The 18,016-nt window shown below is 48.4% G+C and overlaps 1 protein-coding gene and 1 long non-coding RNA gene across 2 annotated transcripts; one reads left to right on the plus strand and one right to left on the minus strand.

The window, feature by feature from the left end:
- Positions 1 to 131: 131 nt before the first annotated feature.
- Positions 132 to 17,604, minus strand: Rsph9 (radial spoke head component 9). Its single transcript, XM_026394424.2, has 5 exons — positions 17,376 to 17,604; positions 12,908 to 13,073; positions 9,917 to 10,046; positions 9,334 to 9,480; positions 132 to 632 (listed from the first exon to the last, which is right to left on the minus strand). Exons 1-5 carry the CDS (start codon positions 17,600 to 17,602, stop codon positions 472 to 474), a joined length of 831 nt encoding a protein of 276 aa, XP_026250209.1. The 5' UTR covers positions 17,603 to 17,604; the 3' UTR covers positions 132 to 471.
- On the plus strand, positions 614 to 5,019 carry LOC144256721 (uncharacterized). The gene is made up of 2 exons (XR_013344219.1): positions 614 to 2,304; positions 4,495 to 5,019. It is a non-coding gene; the product is annotated as an uncharacterized LOC144256721 (long non-coding RNA).
- Positions 17,605 to 18,016: the final 412 nt, after the last annotated feature.

The raw sequence follows: 18,016 nt of genomic DNA on the forward strand, positions 1-18,016 counted from the left end.
TTCTGAGTGTGTGCTTGCTGCTTGGGAAGTCTGGGAGCCTGAGCATGTTACCATCTGGTTGCTGAGCATCAAGCCACTAAGCCCTTACAATGGACCACTGGAGTGCCGCTGGATGGAGTTCATGCACTAAGCAGGTTCCATACTTTTTATTGACAGCTCTGAGCGCCTTATTCTGGAGGACGTGAGTTAAGCTGCATGGCCTACATGTAGCTCTCACCTGAGTCTAAGGAGCTGCCTTCCTCAGAGGATTGCTGGTTGTCACCTCCCACGGCCATGCCACCCATCATTATCTAATGTCTCCTTTAACACATTCGAGTTCATTGCCATTTGCTTTAGGTAGGTTTCTTGGCTCAGTGGGCCTCTCCTTAGAGATTGGACACCAAAAGGAGGCAGAAATAAGGAAAGGCAAGACAAAACAAATAAGCCAAGCTCATTCTTTAGACTGAGCTGAATACCCAGGTTTCTTTCATCCTACAGCATGAAGGGCAAGTCTAGGTTCTTCTCACCCGTGCCCACATAGATGTAGCCGTAGTTCTTGGTGCGGGGAGCATGGTAGAAGGTGAGGCCTGGCCAGAGCAGACTGCGCAGAACAACCAAAGCGTTGCCTCTCTCCATCTGGATGCTCCATGACCCTGCTGGCAGATGGCAGAGGTGAGGCCTGGCTCTGTGGAGGGGACGACAAGTGTGCTCCTCCGTTTCAGCCATTTCGCGGCTCATAAAAACCACTTCTAGAGGGAGGGCTAAGGAAGTGCAGAGTGAAACTCCAACCAGTGGGTTCTGTTCCTATTGGCAAGTCTAGCTACAGGTTGATCCACGGGCATTGAGGAGATGGGAGTGGCAGGGAGATACCCTCCAGCCTTCTTTCCCTCTATGTTAGGGGTAATCACCAGGGACTTTGGCTCTGGTGTGGTTTTGCCCCTGCTTAGATTTCGTCTCTTTCTCAGTCCCAGAAGCCTCTGCTCTTGAGAGGGACTAAACCAGAGCAGGGGCTCAAGTAAAAGTTTGACCACTTCTGACAGCTCAGCTCAGCTCCCTTTCTGACAGCTGGTAGACTGGGAGCAGTCCTTAGTGGAAGGGAGAGGTGGCTGCTGCCAAGGAGCCCCTGTTTATCCTGGTTTTTGCTTCTCCAGACAGGAGCAGCCCAGCCCAGGGCTGAGTTGTGCAGCCATGAGGACTTGGCTAGAAGTGCCTGATCCAGCTCCAGATCTGAGGGAGGGAGCCGCTGTGTGGGAGGAAGGAGCCTGGGAAAATCGCCTCTGGATGCAGATCTGGGGCTTCTATTCCCCTGCGCACTGAGGCCTCTCCCGAACCAGCCGCAGCCCTGTTCCGGGGCCTGCCAGAAAGGCAAATGCTTTGAAGGTTCTGGTGTTGGACCAGCCAGCCGCGCACTGAGCTCCTCTGAAGCCTTCATCGGCTGCCAGCTCAGCCCGCCTGCTTGGCTCCCACCGCCCTAGCTTCCCACAGCCCACCTCCAACCATGGCCCACCCTGATCACTCCACACCCAACAGCCTCACAACTCAGTCTCCACCCACTGGGGGCCACCCTGCCTCCAAGAGACCTGATTGCCGGGAACACTGGACGCCGATGGCAGTTTAGCTCTGCACTAGGGGTAACTGCCTGCCCAGGTCAAATAATAGGCCTCTGAGAACATAGAGATCTGCTCCTGGCCCTCTGGGCTCACTCAAGCACTATGTAGTGGCTGCAAGTGCTACCACCCATGCATGGCATGATAACGTGGATGCCCCAGTGTGCACTGGCTGGCTCTCCCACCCTCGGTGCCTGTCAGATCTCATCAAGAAGGAAGTGAATGTCCCTGTGTTGTCAGGGCTCTGGCTAGAGCACTGCCCTGAGAAGAGGGCATTTCTCCCGGGTCTGTAACCTCTCTTTGGGCATCTGAGGCTCTGCTCATCCAGGCCACCCCTCCTCGGATCTAGAGGCCCTGGCCTGTTGCTTTCCTGGTCACGCATCTCCAGGAAACGCTGCCTGGGGAGATGCAGGTGGGGATGTCAGAACAGTATGTTCCCAGGGCGTTGTGTTTGGCCTTTGGCAAAAATCACAGCCCGAGAAGGTGCTATTCCCTGGACTTTGTCACTCCTGCCAGGCAGAGCATCATCTGCGGCCAGCTTCTTATCAAGGCACGGTCCTTCCTGACATTGGAACCCATGGCCCCTTTAAAAAAGACAAGACCACTTATTCCTCTTTGCCCGTATAGGGAGAATGGCTTGCAGCCTCCCTGGACCACCTGCTGCCCTAAGAAAATGAAATCCTAGAGCCCACCCCCAACCTAGGCCCTCATCATTCAGGTAAGGACTGTCTGCACTTGCCCTCATACCAGCCTGCCTGCCCTAGGCCTCGGTAACCTTGCCTGCACTAGATAAGGGAAGGGAGTCACAGTGGCTCAGGCCCATCAGCAGAGTCTCCCACACAGAGAGCAAGGAGAAGCTAGAGAAACAGCACCCCCATCAGGGCAGTAGGGCAGTGCCAAGCAGGCCGAAGGGTGCTGGCAGAGTTAGTGGCATGTGAGGGGCTGGCCAGCTTACAGCACTGCCTCCTTCCTCCCTCACATTCCTGTCACACTCCTGTCTTGTCGTCATCGCTGGCTCAGCTGGTCACCCAGGAAACGCACAGACTCTCAACGTGCCAGAAGTCACGTAGCATCTACCTGAGGAGCCAGGCACTTGCTATCACCTTAACCCACTTTCTTATTTCACAGACTGAAAAGGCTAGGCCCAGCCAGTTGCTGTCACCCCCTTTAGGACTCAGGGAAGCAGCCTGGTATTTTGGTTTATAGTCTGGTCTCTTCCCTCCTGCCTGTGGGCAGCCACGCTTCTCCACGCTTTGAGGATATGGGTAACATGAACTGATAGATCAAGGAAGGGCCTCCTATAAGGGGCAGGTGATCCTCCTGGGTGTCCCAGGCTCGCTCTCACTTTGCTGGAGTGGAGACTCAGGCCAGGGTGTACTTATAATTACATTCTCCTACCAATTAGGAAGAAAGGCAGTAGCGCTCTGAAATTAAGATTGAGGGAGAAAATGGGCCAGGCTGTGGATCAGGGTTGTCCAGGGGCAGCAGATAGCTTGAGACCCTCTCCCCAGACTAGCCCCTCCCTCCTGATCTTGTCACACACCAAAAAAAATGACCATGGGTTCCCAGTGGAGGGAGCCATGACTGCCCCCACTAGTGCCACAAGATAGACAAACCCCCTAGAGGCCTGGGGACAGAAGAGGAAGAGAATAACTCCCCTGATATCAACCTCCCGTCTAATTGATGGGCAGCAGAGCCGGGGACCCTAATCCAGAAGGTCAAGTATGGTCCAGTAGGACTTCCAAGGGACTTGGATATGAAGAGCCACTACACACACCCCCAGAAGACTGATCCTGGCACCATGTTCCCCATCCCTCTCCAATACCACTGTCTCACTTGTACACTCCCCAACCAACAAGGTAGCTTTCAAAGCCGCTCTCCAGGCAGCAGGACCCTTGCTGCCCTCTGCTGCTCAAGCTGAGCATATGCTGCTGAGAGCTGGCTGGTGATGGAGCTCCGGCCTGCACCTGGCCCTTCCTGCCATCTGCTCCAGTCCAGAGTGGAGCAAGGACAGGAGCTCCACCCTCCAGCCCTCCTGCTCTGCTCCACTCACTCTCCTCTCTGTCCCCAAGACACCAGTGATCCCATTTGTTGTTTTTTTTTTTTTTTTTAATTTTTTTTTTTTAATATTTATTTTTTTTTAGTTCTCCGCGGACACAACATCTTTGTTGGTATGTGGTGCTGAGGATTGAACCCGGGCCGCACGCATGCCAGGCTAGCGCACTACCGCTTGAGCCACATCCCCAGCCCGACAGTTTGTTTCTTTGTGGGGGGGATTTAACTCAGGGCACTGGACCACTGAGCCACATCCCTAGCCTTATTATTTTTTTTTTTTAAAGAGAGAGTGAGAGAGGAGAGAGGGAGAATTTTTTGATATTTATATTTTTTTTAGTTCTTGGCGGACACAACATCTTTGTTGGTATGTGGTGCTGAGGATCGAACCCGGGCCGCACGCATGCCAGGCGAGCACGCTACCGCTTGAGCCACATCCCCAGCCCCAGTGATCCCATTTGTAAGACACCTTCTAGCCTAGGTTTTCCCTTCCCAGACTTTCATTTGATCTCCCCAAATCTCTGTTATGTAAGGGAGCTATCTCATCCTGAGGAAACCAAAAGGGCCTGGCATGAAGCAGCTGCTCTGTGGCTGTTGGAAAGGTTCAGGAGCATTGAGTAGCAGAACACTGTCTAGACCCAGTACTCCACCTATGTCACCTACTGTTCCACCTGTTACTCAGCTACAGCCCAGAGTCAGAGGACTCAGGCACTGCCCTGAATCTACCAGGAGGATGGGCGCTGCCACCCCAGAAGTAGGCAGTAGCCCCTAAAGCCACCCAGATCCCAGGGAATGGCATGACAGTTCATAATAGCACATTGGCCCCAGGTAACATCCCCCTCTCTCCTCTTTTTAGCCAAGGCTGGCCCAGGGACAAGCTGTTGAACTCCTGGCCTATGTCCATTTGCTCAGAGAGTTGGAATCCAGGGACCTAACCAACCTAAACCACACCTGCTCAGAGGTGACACGTTCCCCTGAACATTGCCTCAGATCCAAAAAACACACACAATGATCTGGGCTGGGGCTGTAGCTCAGTGGTACAGCACTTGCCCAGCGTGTGTGAGGCACTGGGTTCAATCCTCAACGCCACATAAAAATAAAGGTAAGCTGCCCATCTACAATAGTTTTAAAAAAAAATTATCTTGCCTGGGCATAGAATAGCTGCCAAATCCCACCCTCTAGGCAAGTCTGGTGTCCAGGGAATACTTTCTTAGGGTTTTGGCCCCACCTAGCAGCCCAGCCCTCTCAGATGCTGTCTGTCTGGCAGAGGAGTCCCCCAGCAGCTCGTTCTCTTTCGCTGACTGCTAAGGAATGGAGTCCTCCCCAATGGAGCTATCTGCTCTCTCCTGACCATACACATACACACATGCCCCCCACTAAACCCTCATGAGAAAAAGCTGGGTCTGACTTCCTGTAGGTTTTCTAGTAGTAACTCTGGGAGGAAGGGTTAGTAACCTAGAGGCCAAGGGCTGTGGGAGGTTTCCAAAGGTAGAGCCAAGAGTACCCCCCACACACACACACCTGCACAGAAGCCAGGACCTCTCAGCTCCCGAGGCCAACACTGAGGATAAAGGAACATACTAGATGGCCTGGGAAGTAGAATCCTCAGGGAATCCTGTAGCACTGGGACCCACAATCAGGGCAGAATACTGAGAGTCTCTGAAATATGCCTAGGCCCTATGCCTCCCAGAGGCCTGATAGACTCACTCACCAATTGGACACACCAGGGTGGCCCCAGCAGCCTTTAGCACAACTCCCAAAACTCTACATCTTACTTCCGCTGCTGCAAGGAAAGACAGTGCAGACTGAGCTGATGGTGTTTCCTTGGAAGACTTTGCTGCCCCCACCGCCCAGTCTGAATGGCTTTGATCTTAGCTGTAGAAGCCCTGGTGACCTCCTTGCCCCTCCCACTGGACAAAGGGAAAGCCCCATCCTCCCACCCCACACATCTAGCTGCAAGGAAAGAGGCTACAGATGGCTTCCCTGAGCCAGGGGTGCGGTTGCCACCCCAGACTAAGGAAATTAGAAAGATTTCTATGGGTCCATCCTCTGCCCCTGGTGCTGAATCCCACCACCAGAATCTCTGGTCCCTTTGTCAAGAGGGGGTGTGCAGCACTCTCCAGCTTTGAGCAAAGCTGGGGGCAGAGTTGGAGGAGATAAGTCTAAGAATTGTGTCTGATCCTCCAACTCCTATAGCCCTTCCTCATCTCCCCCACTGGACTGGGAGCCCCTCCTACCCTTCACTGTGGGACTGGAAGGCCTCAAGGGTGCTTAATTTGGGCACCCCCATGTGGCAGCAGCTTAATTTTGGGCACCCCCATGGCCACTCCTTGGTGGCAGCTACCCACTCAGGACCACTCCCTGGCCCCTGGGTGCTACAGTGGCCCTGAGACAGCCTCCTGAGGCCTGGCTTGCCTTGTCCCTTCTCTCTCCACCTGTGCTGCATTATCATCGCAGACCTGCTTCCAAACCATCAGCAGCTTCTGCCCTGGCCTTCTGGGTCTTGCTAGGCCTGCCCCAATTCATCTCTACTGATTTTTTGCCACTGAAAATCATTATCATTAATACTCATTTTTATTTGAGTGTTTCCTGTGTGCTAGGTCCTATTATAAGAATTTTGTATAGGAGTTACCTCATTTAATCCTCATAACAGCCCAATGAGATAGAAAATATCTTTTTCTGCATTTAGAAATGAGGAAACCAAGGCACAAGGAACTGGAGGAACTTGTCCTAAGGCACACAGCTAGTCAGTGGCAATTCAGGATTGCAGCCCCAGTTCTGCCCCCAGAGCTCTTGCCACCCCACCCCTCCCTTAGGTTCAGCCTTGTTGGCTGCTTGTTGCTCCTCAGAAGTGTTTTTCCTAGTGCTGGAAGTAACTATTGTCCCTTCATACCCACTGTCACCTGTCACTATTTGACACCACAGTTAATGCCAGAGCCTTGGAGTCTACTGCTCAAATAGTGTGTCCTTGGGGTTAACTCTCAGAACTACTATTTCTTCCTCTGTAAAATGGGGATAATAACAGCTCATAGGCCGGCTGCAAAGATTAAGATTAAATAAGGCATGGGAATGGCTGAGCACCGCACCTGGTCCCAACAAGCAGTGTCATTGCTTTTATGAATTAGTTATTGTGACTGTCATGATCACCACCATCATCATCATCAGATCCCTCTAGTTCTCAGAAATGCCAACCACAGAAAGAAAAAAAGCACAGTACTAAGTCACTATGCATCTGATCCCCAAAGGCCTACAACCTCACACCTGTCTCAGGTGACAGCATCAATAAACGCATTTTTCTCTGCTGGTAATGCTTGAAGGAAGGAAATTAGGTGTCTGTGGCCCTGCCAGAAACCACTGGCCTCTGAAGCTCTATATTTTATGATTCAAAAGTACCACATACAGGGAGCTGGGCATGGTGGCACACATCTGTAATCCCAGGGCTCAGGAGGCTGAGGCAGGAGGATCCCAAGTTCAGATCCAGCCTTGGAAATTTAGTGAGGCCCTAAGCAATTTAGTGAGCAATTTGTCGGGAGCTGCCCTGGATGCAAATGCGCTTAAGTCCTGAAGCACCAGGTTCTGACCAATTATTGCCTTCAGTCTGGCAAGGCAGTGCCAGGTAGCAGTAACTTAGGCTTTACCCTGCTCGGATAATGAGGCGTGGCTCCAGGTATAGGTGTCACCAGCAGGGGTTGAGCTACACTCACCTGTTCCTTTGTAATCCTACCCCTTTGCCCTTTTGGGGATAGAATGTTTCATGGAACCTCTCCTGTGTGTTCCCTATATAAGAATAAAGAATTCCGGTGGCTCTCTCTCTTTCCAAGGACCGAATAAGGTCACAGAGCCATCTCCAGATTATTGAAAAGGTATTTCTGTGTGGTTGCGTGCTTTCTTTGTCATTTTCTTGAGTTATTGTAATTGTCAGATTTTGTGAACCCAGTATTAGGTCGCCAGCTAAGATAGGAGACAAGTGAGATTAAAAGAAGGCGGGGTGCTGGGGATGTGGCTCAGTGGTAAAGCACCTCTGGATTAAATCCCTGGTACAAAAAAAAAATTTTTTTAAGTGAACCAAATACATAGCAGAAAGTCAGTGTACAAGCTAGGCATGGTGGTGCATGGCTGTAATCCTTGCTAAATGGGAAGCTAAGGCAGGAGGATCACAAGTTTGAGGCCAGCCCCAGGCAACTTAACTATACCCTGTCTTAAAAGGGCTGGGGACATATTTCAGTGGTTCAATTCCCAGTAAAACACACACACACACACACACACACACACACACACACACACACACGTATACAACTCATGTCTTTAATGGGTGGTTCACTTATCAACCAACACCCACTCATTGAGCCACAGTTATGTCCCAAGCATTGTCCAGAACTCCCAGACTGAAAATTGATGTGTTACTAGTATTTTCAGGATGTTTTCAGAGATGTTTTCAGGAAGATTCCTAACTTACCTCCATTCAAGATTGCTATGAATCCAACAATCCCACTCCTGAGTATATTTCCAAAGGAAATAAAATAGTCTGTCAAAGAGACATTAAACTCCCACATTCATTGCAGCAACATTCACAACAGCTAAGAAATAGAAACCATCTAAGTGTCCATTAACAGATAAATGGATAAAGAAATTGGAAATATATACACCTGGGAATACTATTCAGCCATTAAAAAAAAAGAATGAAATTTTATCAACAACACGGATGGGACTACCGATCATTTTGTTAAGTGAAAAAGCCAGGCACAGAAACACAGTATCATATAATCTCACTCATACACGAAACCTAAAAGGTTGACCTCACAGAACAGATTAGACCAACAGTGGTTACTAGTCATTGGGGTGGTTGGGGGAAAGGGGCCCACAGTGATGTTATCAAAGGATATAGAATTATACTTGGGAGAAATAAGTATAAGAGATCTATTGAGCAGCACAAGCGTCCCTTGTCCTCTTCCTTTATTTTTATGTATTTTATTTATTTATTTATGCATGCATGCATCATCCTGCCTCAGTGTCCCAAGTAGTAGTGGCTTCTTTCTTTCTTTTTTGAATTGGTAATCTTTACAAGGACTACATGATTAATAGTTCATGATGACTATAATGTATTCTTGAAAAATGAAGAGTGGATAAATGTTCTCATTGCAAAAATGAGAACTAGGCGAGGTAATGCATTTTTAATTAACTGGATTGGATTATTCCACAGTGTATATAGAATTTTCTTTAGACTGTGGGTGTGTTGCTGGGGATCAAACCCAGGGCCTTGCACATGCTAAGCATGTGCTCTGCCACTGAGCTATATCCCCAGCCCTGTATATATATATATATATATATATTTTTTTTAAATATCACATTGTACATGATAAATTCATACAATTTAACCTATTAATTTAAAGAAAATTAAAATAGGGTGGTTATTTTTCATTTTTTTTTTAAAAAAGGTTTCTCTGAAAATCAAGAGACTCTGAGCTACTTCACATTTGTGGAAGTATCTCAGGAAAAAAATCCCAGTTTTGGACACTGGAAAATACTAACCAAGTGTTTACTACAACTAGACCCTGGGAAAGCCCCAGTCTCAAGGGCCCATAGTAAGCCACCAATTCCTACCCAGGTCCTAGCTTCCAGTCTCAGAGAAGAGGGGCATATGGCACAACCCACTGCTTTAGCCTGAGGACAGATCCTCAAGATAATAGACTACTACCTTTGGGGATGTCATGCTCCAAAGAGTCCATGAAGTCCAGGGAGGGGTCCAGGTCAGCCTTCTCAAGCAAGGTCTTATTCTTCAAGTCGATAGCCTCCCTGAAGTGGAAGTAAGAGCTGAGCTTCTTGGCTTCAGACAAGGACAGTCCTAGGAAGAGGAGGCAGCCAGGGAGGATTGGTCACCCAAAGCTCTAGAGCCCCTTTTTGCATTGGGACCATATGGAGGGCTTTGTTAAAGACTAAGTCAACCACTGAGAGAGAAGTGAAGGGAGAAAAGGGAAAAGTTTGGTTCAGATCCTGCAATGAGGAAAAGTCCAAGGACGAGGCAGGTGGGGAAAAGCAGGTAGCTCAGACCATGTTCAGCAACCATGGTTACTCCCACCCCCCGGGCACAAGAGACTCAGGTCCAGAGACAGGGTAGCCCATCCCAACCACCAACACCAGCTCATGGGGCACATGCTCCTAGATGATGGGGCCCAGCTTACTTCTCCAAGGAGGGCAGGTCCACTCTGGTGTCCCAGACATATATCTGACTTTTGGGAAAAGAGGCCCTCGTGTCCTGAGAGGGGCTCCAAAGAACTCACCTTCAAAAGTTCGGTTAACATTAGAGGGTCCAAAAGGGGTCTTGAAGAGGGCACCTCGGGGGATGATGGCCACAGCCTGGTCAATCTGGTCAATGATGGACACCAAGCGGGTCTCTTCCTTGACCTGGACCTGAGAAGAGCAGAAAGGAGCCATCCAGCCAGAGTGCTGTGTCCACTCACACCTAGTGCAAGGACCCTCTGTATGGCCCTTTTACCTGAGTCACCCAGAACAGGTGCTAGCTAAGGCCACAGAAGATCATGGTGGGAAAGCCCTCACCTTCCCTCCCTGCACATGCACGACAGTTAAATTTATGTCCCCCAGGAAGAGGACCTACATATCTGGCAAACAGGGATGAGAGGAAAACTTACTATATTCCATTTTTTACATCTGAATCTGGGACCATGTGATGTTATTATCTAGCAAAATAAAAACTGATACAAAAATACCAGTTGCTCAGTTGCTCACTGGTAGGGCACTTGCCTAGCAAGTGTGAGGCCCTGAGTCCCATCTCCAGTACCAACACACACACACACACACACACACACACACACACACACACACACACTATGTGTATACATTCTTTCACTTCAGAGTACAGCACAGATCTCCTTCTTCCTTTTTCTTTCTTTTCCTCCTTTCTTTTTTTCCTTTTTGAATTGGTGATCATTATAGGTGACACAGTATTCAAAACTACAAAAAATTCAGTTCTTCTCTGTGACCCCCCAAGTTGCCTTCTCTCTCTCCCATGGCAGGGGACAGTCACCATGAATGGTTTGTTATGTTCCCTCTCTTTCCAAAAAGACCCTTAAGGTCACAGAGCCATCCCCGGATGCACATACCATTCAATCATCATGTTTAAGTCATGCTTATTTTGCCTTCTTAGAATATGAAAGCAATCATCTCCCTGTAGAATATTTGGATAAGATAAAAAGACATACCTAAGAGGATTAAAAACACTCGAATCCCACCTCCCAAAGATAATCACTAACATATTGGTATACTTCCTTCTCCGCTTTTTTCTATGCATATATTGAACATAAAATGAGAGTCACACTTCACATAGTTTTATATCCTGCCCATTATTTCTTAAGCATTTCCCCCATTTTATAATCTTCTTGCACAGATGCAATTTGGTTACAATCAACATGAAGGGCACCACAAAAGGACTGCATAGAGATATCTGGGCAAAAGCACCACTTGGCAGGGAAAATGTGTCAACAGAGGTCCCACAGAATCAAGGAGCCACCTATTTCCCATGGGCCATCATTTTGCATGGTTGGCAAAGGAGAAAACTAACATTCAGTAAGTACATTGCCAGGGACTTTGAATATGTCACCTCAGTCAATCTGCACAAATGGCAAAGCAAATACTACTATCCCAGTTTGACAGAAAATGAAACAGAGGCCCAGGAAACTGTCTATCAGGTGTGAGGTGCAGCTGGCCCTGGGGCTTGGCAGCCCAACCACAGAGTTTTGCCACCCTCTGGGTTCAAGTGTGGGAACTGGGTTTTGAATTCTGGCTTTGTCTAGCTTCAAAATTTTGGCTCTTTTCATATTGACCCAGCAATTCTATTTCTAGGAATCGATCCTTCAGATGAAGCACGCACACTGGAAATGACGTTAAGTACAAAGTCACTCCTTGTGGCATTGCTTGCCAAAGCTCACACCTGGAAGCTGACATTTCCATGAACCGGACGCTGGCTAAATGCTGGCACATCCCACACTGGCACAAAAAATGAGGTGGCCCTTTCAAGCACTGCACAGAAAGGTTTTCAGAAGACATTGTTAAGTGAAAACGGCAAGGTTCAGGACTGTGCAGATAACTAGCAGTCATTTGTTTTGTGTCATGTATTAAAGGCAAAAGAGAATTTGCTGAGGTAGGGTACTTGCTGAGGTTTATATTTGCATGAACTGTCTCTGGAAACAGCACCTCACACTTCAGTGTAAATTCAGATCCCCTGGGGACCCTGCAAAAAATTCAGGTTTCTGATGCTAGGACACTCCTAACTCCTAGGACATGATGAGGCTTCTGATCGGGACTGCACTCTCATAGAAAGATGTGGATGGACACACACCCACACCCCCCCACACACACACACATGCAAAACAACTTCATTAATGTCCCCCAGGGGGGAGATCTGCTTAACTTGTAGACAGGAAAGACAGGAAACTTTACTATATATCTTTATATACTTTTTGGGAGGGGCAGGGATTGAGCCCAAGGATTGAACCCAGGAGCACTTAACCACTGAGCCATATTCCCAGCCCTATTTTAAAATTTTATTTTGAGACAGGGTCTTGTTAAGTCGCTAAGAGCCTTACTAAGTTGCTGAGGCTGGCTTTGAACTTGTGATCTTCCTGCCTCAGAGAGACACTGGGATTACAGGTCTACACTACCACACCCAGCATCTCCATATACTTTTGAACCTTGGACTACGTGATGTATTTTGTAGTATAATAAAAACTGACATAAAAATGTAAGAGGGTTGAGAATGCAGTCTGTGTATGTGACAAAAATACACACACACACACACAAGCCTGGGCACCTTCCTTGACATCAGAACACAGCAAAGACCCTGCTTCCCAGCCCCACCAGAACCAGGCTCCACAAGAGCTGCCTGTCCTCTCCCCTCACTCTGTGTGCCCCTGGGCAAGTCTCTTAACCTCTCTAAGCTTCAGTGTCTTCCTCTCTACCATCTGGAAAGTAATGTCTCATCTGCACAGAATCACAGGGATTAAAGATGTTTGAAGCACAGCAGCAAAGTATCGGGCACACCCATGCACTTAGTACCAACTGGGCAGCAGTGAAGGTCATGGTAATAGCCGTCATTGCCCTTTCTATTGAGCTGGTGTGTGTGTGTGTGTGTGTGTGTGTGTGTGTGTGTGTTTCATTTGGGTGTTGGGGATGGAACCCAGGGCCTCAGGCATGCTAAGCACATGCTCCTGGGCTGGTGTCTGGATGGCTCAGGCCACCCTCCCACCTGCACTTACCACTACTTCTTCTTCAAAGATCTTCTCACCCTCATTCACTTTCTGGATTTCAGTGTGTTCATACTCATGTGATGGGTCCCCCATGAAGCGGCCCTTCACCATGGCTGTCTGTGCCATCGTCTCCTCTGTGGCGGGGGGCAAGAGGCTCCAATCGGTGCAGTTCAGGCTGCCAATGATATCCATCATCACCCCTGGATTCCAATGGCCCCTTACCCAGTCTTCCTGCACCTCCTTTAGCCCTAGTTGGTCAGGCCCCCAAAGAGCTGTTAGAACTTCCACCTTTCTTCCCTTCAGACTCTTAGAAAACCTCAATGCCTGTTGCACATGCAGTCTACCCTCATGCGTGAAACAAATTTTGTTTATTTACATATTTATTTATGGTAGGGTGGATTGAACCCAGGGACACTGTTGCATCCTCAGACAATTTTTTTTTGGAAACTCCCAGCCCTATTTTGTATTTTATTTAGAGACAGGGTCTCACTGAGTTGCTTAGTGCCTCACCATTGCTGAGGCTCACTTTGAACTCACAATCCTCCTGCCTCAGCCTCCCCAGCCACTGGGATTACAGACACGCACCACAGCACCTGGCCCACAGACATTTTTATTGTTTATTTTGAGACAGGGTCTCACTAAGTTGCTAAGGTTGGCCTTGAACTTGATATCCTCCTGCCTCAGCCTCCCAAATTGCTAGGATTACAGACATGTGCCACCAAGTATAGCTCCATTTTATTTTAATTAATTAATTAATTTGGGGGGGTACTAGGGATTTAACCACAGAGCCACGTCCTCAGCCCTTTTATATGTTTTATTTAGAGATAGAAGCTCGCTAAATTTCTGAAGCCAGCTTTGAACTTTCAATCCTCAGCCTCAGCCTCCCAAACTGCTAGGATTACAGGCATGTACTACCATGCCCAGACATTTTATTTTATTTTTTTTTTAAGGTCACAAGAATTTTATGATGCCCTGCAACTTCCAATAAGGTCATATCCTGATAAACTCAGAGTAAATTGAAAATATTGCCAAGTAAAAAAAAATGTATTTGACCTAGCAAACATGGCTCAGCAACAACATCTGCTGGGAGCTACAGCTTACTGCTCTGATCAGCATCCCAAGAGAGGGTCAGACTGCATACTGCTATTCAAGAAAAAGATTAACACTCAAAGTACAATTTCCACTGAATGAATACTGCTTTTGCACCATTGTAAAGTCGAAATTTTTTTAAGTCAAACAACTGCAACAGGGGTGGGATTTGTATACTGAAATTATGAGACTCTTCCTGTACATCTGGACTGAACTTCCAAATGAGTTTCTGGAAGCTGAACTTTACTCAATCATGGCACCCCTGCTTTGGTGAGCCCTAATTTTTGCTCAGCTTGACCCCTGAGCCAACAGCATGGTCATCCCTCCTCCCATCTCAGGGAGGACTAACCTAGGCTCAAGACCTTCTCTTCTTCCTCCAGTTTCTCAAGTAATTCCAGAGATCAATTCTCACCTATTTTTTTCTTTGTCTTCCTGAGGCCCAGCTATACCCAGGAAATATACAGAATTCAATCACCTCCACTGGTCCAAGCCACTAATCACTCTTGCCTGGATATTGCAGTAGATGCCTTAACTGTCTTCCCTGTGTCAATTTACATTGACTCCTCTCTCAAACTAGTAGCCACCGAACTGTTAAAACCTAAACCAAATCATGTCACTTCTGTGCAGAATCTTCTAATGACTTTTCATTGAACCATATCTTTTCATGCCCCACAAGGCCCTATATGATAGCTTTCCACTCCTCACCTCTCTGATCTCATGTTCTACAACATATTCCCTCCCTCATTCCTCTCTTGCCATGCTAGTTGCTATGAAGCTCCACAAACACACTAAGCACACGCCTGCATTGGGGCCTTCACACTTGTCTGGAATTCACTTCCCTCAGAGATCCACACAGGTCACTCCCTCAGTCACTTCAGGTCTCTTCTCCAATATCACCCAATCAGAGAGGACATGACCACCCTGTTTAATATAGTACTCCAAAAGCTGGGTGTGGTGGCGCATGCCTATAATCACAGCTCCTGCCAAGGCAGGAGGATCACAAGTTTGAGACCAGCCTGGGCAACTTCTCAAGACTCTGTCTCAAAAAAAAAAAAAATAGATATAGCTTAGTGGTAGAACACTTTCCTAGCCTGCACAAAGCCCTGGGTTCAGTCCCCATCACTGCAAAAAATAAAATAATACCCCATCCTTTTGGGTGGAGACACTTTAGCTGGCATGTAATATATTTTATCTATTTTGTCTCTACTCCCTTGACCCTAAAACACACACTGCATTGAATAAGCTCTATGAAGACAAAGCCTTTGTATCATTTACCAGTGAATTCTTTGCACCTAAATCAATTTTTAGCATGTGGTAGGTGTTCAACACATACTTATACAAATAAAATAAAATGAATCCCAATCTCTTGTCTTCAGTCTAAATTTTCCTTCTAGACTTCATATCTGCATTTTAACCTGCCTTCTTATACCTTGCTCTCGGAAACTCACCCCAGATTCACTGAGTCTTCCCAGGTCCTGCTGTCTGAATTCTCTCCTAGCCAGTGGGGCCTGAACTTAGCTGCCTCAGCCAGAAGTAGGAATGGACCTGGAACTCTCCTTCACCACCACTCCCATTAAGCCCACTCTTCCACCTAAATCTTTCCATCCACCACTGCCACCACTACTCCTTCAGTTACTTTTCCCTTTCAAAGACTCTTCATCTTGATGCTACACTGACTCCTAAATGCTCAACCTACTTTCAGGCCATTTTGTTCACTCAGTTATAAACAGGTTCTTCTTCTAGCCCCTCAAGGGCTTCCCTTGGCCTCTCTCCATCCACTTCTACAACACCCCATGCTGCACTCTGAGCCTTCTATAGCCAGAGTGCAAAACTTTTCCTCTGTTACTCCTTTCCCCACACTAGCCTGGAGAACTGCTCACCTTTCAGAAGCAATGCAAGTTACTCCCTGATTGATCTTTTTTTTTTTTTTTTTTTAAAGAGAGAGAGGGGGGAGAGGGAGGGAGAATTTTAATATTTATTTTTTAGTTTTCGGCGGACACAACATCTTTATTTGTATGTGGTGCTGAGGATCCAACCGAGGGCGCTACCGCTTGAGCCACATCCCCAGCCCCTCCCTGATTGGTCTTAGTTGTTCTCTAGAAGACCAGGGCTCTTGGTCTCCCTTTATATATACTTTTCTGTTATAGTTAACACATCATTTGTTGTTGTTGTTGTTGTTTTGGATACCAGGGATCGAACTCAGGGGCACTCGGCCATTGAGCCACATCCCCAGCCCTATTTTGTATTTTATTTAGATACAGAGTCCCACTGAGTTGCTTAGCACCTCGCTTTTGCTGAGGCTGACTTTGAACTCGTGATCCTCCTGCCTCAGCCTCAGGAGCCTCTGGTATTGCAGGCATGCATAACCCTGCCCAGCTCACATCAAGCTTTAACTGCTGAATGACAAGTCTGTGCCCCTCCCTTGGATGTGAATGACTCTTAGACGGAGGTATGTCTTGGTCATCTTCCTAACCCCAAGGGACGCACAGGCTGTAACCAGTCAATGTTGGATTGGTATATGGATAGGTAAATGAAGTCTCCAAACAACCTGCAGCTTGAATGGACTGCTTTATAAACTCATAAGTTCCCCCATCATCATTGGGGTGAGTTAATAAGGCTTGATGGTCCTGTATGGTAGAGTGCAGGGAATTTTTCCTAGTTCTACATACCTCTCCCCATTTCGCCTATTTTCTACTTCCAAAGCGACTATTACTGCAGAGCGACGCCTCCATCGAAGATGCTTCCAAACAGCACCAACCTATGCCCAGGGCGTCTGACCTTTCTCTAAACTCAATCCTTGGGAATTGCCAGGTCCAGCAGCTGACTCGGATCTGTCTTCTACTCCAGGTCTGCCTTCTCCAGGACCTTCTTTGTTCCTGGCCTCTGTTACTAATCCATGCATACCTAAATTTCTTTTTTTCTTTCTTTTTTTTTTTTTTTTTTTTTTGGGTACCGAGACTTGAACCCAGCGGCGATTAACCAGTGAGTCACATCCCCAGCCTTTTGAGACAGGGTCTCGCTGAGTTGCTTAAGGCCTCGCTAATTTGCTGAGGCTGGCTTTGAACTTGCGATCCTCCTGCCTCAGCCTCCCAAACAGCTGGGGCGTGCTCCCCGGCCCCGCCCTCTCTGACCTCGCCAGCCACTTCCCCGCCCCCTCACACCCTAGATCTCCAGGTTCCAAGCCATCCCAGTTCCCACCCCTCAACCGTGCGTTTTCGTCCCCAGGCTCCGCCCCCAGGCCTTTTCTCATTCGTCCGGCTCAGGCTCTGCCCACTGCTCTCCGACCATAAGCCCCGCCCCTTTCGAGACCCGCCAGCCCTCTCCCTGCCTCGGCCGAGCCCTCCTGGATCCCCTCCAGAGGTCTCAACCGCTCCGGTGCCGCCTCCACCTGTAGAGTGTCTTGCGTGGTGCGAGCTGGTCCTCACTCAGGCCCTGCGCGATGTAGTAATCCGCGACGATGCCGAGGATGCGACCCCAAAACAGGACCCGATCGTATCGGTAGTCGCGCTTCACTAGCAGGAGGGAAGTGAGCAGCGAGGCCCGGCGGTCGGGGCTGAGGCCCTGCCCACTGCCCGACGCCAGCTCCAGCGACAGGAGGAGGCTCTCCGCGTCCATCAGGCCAGCAACTCTGCTCAACGCCTGTTAGGTCGCTAGGAGTAGCCGTCTCCACGGAGACCAAGAATCCCGCCCCCTGTCAGGCAGGAAGCAGGATTTTACTCACCCGACCGCTGACCTCCCGGCCCTTCCCCCAAAGGAACATTTCCACAAATCCTGGCTTACACCAGCCTCCTCTCCCATAACTTACCTGTTTGGGATTGGAGGTCAATTGTCACAGCGCGGCTTCCCTATTAGACTATAGTGTGGGGTTGGAAGACCCAACCCGGCCCAATGCCAGTGGTATTTTGGCCTTCCTGCCCTTTCTCCTACTGGACATATATGCTGTCTGTATATGTAGATACACTGCAAAGGGGACTTTGGGAGAAAAACAACACAAAACCCCAACACTGACACTAGCTTTATTGTTTCAGC

The sequence above is a fragment of the Urocitellus parryii genome, chromosome 8, assembly GCF_045843805.1.
Source record: "Urocitellus parryii isolate mUroPar1 chromosome 8, mUroPar1.hap1, whole genome shotgun sequence".
Taxonomy (NCBI): domain Eukaryota; kingdom Metazoa; phylum Chordata; class Mammalia; order Rodentia; family Sciuridae; genus Urocitellus; species Urocitellus parryii.

Excerpts from the sequence above, each read along its gene's own strand:
- Rsph9 (XM_026394424.2), bottom strand. The coding sequence starts at position 17,602 with ATGGACGCGGAGAGCCTCCTCCTGTCGCTGGAGCTGGCGTCGGGCAGT. Across the intron at positions 13,074-17,375 it reads CCACGCAAGACACTCTACAG|CCTGAACTGCACCGATTGGA; the intron begins GTGGAGGCGGCA and ends TATCATTGGCAG. Across the intron at positions 633-9,333 it reads GGAGCATGACATCCCCAAAG|GGTCATGGAGCATCCAGATG; the intron begins GTAGTAGTCTAT and ends ATCTGCCAGCAG.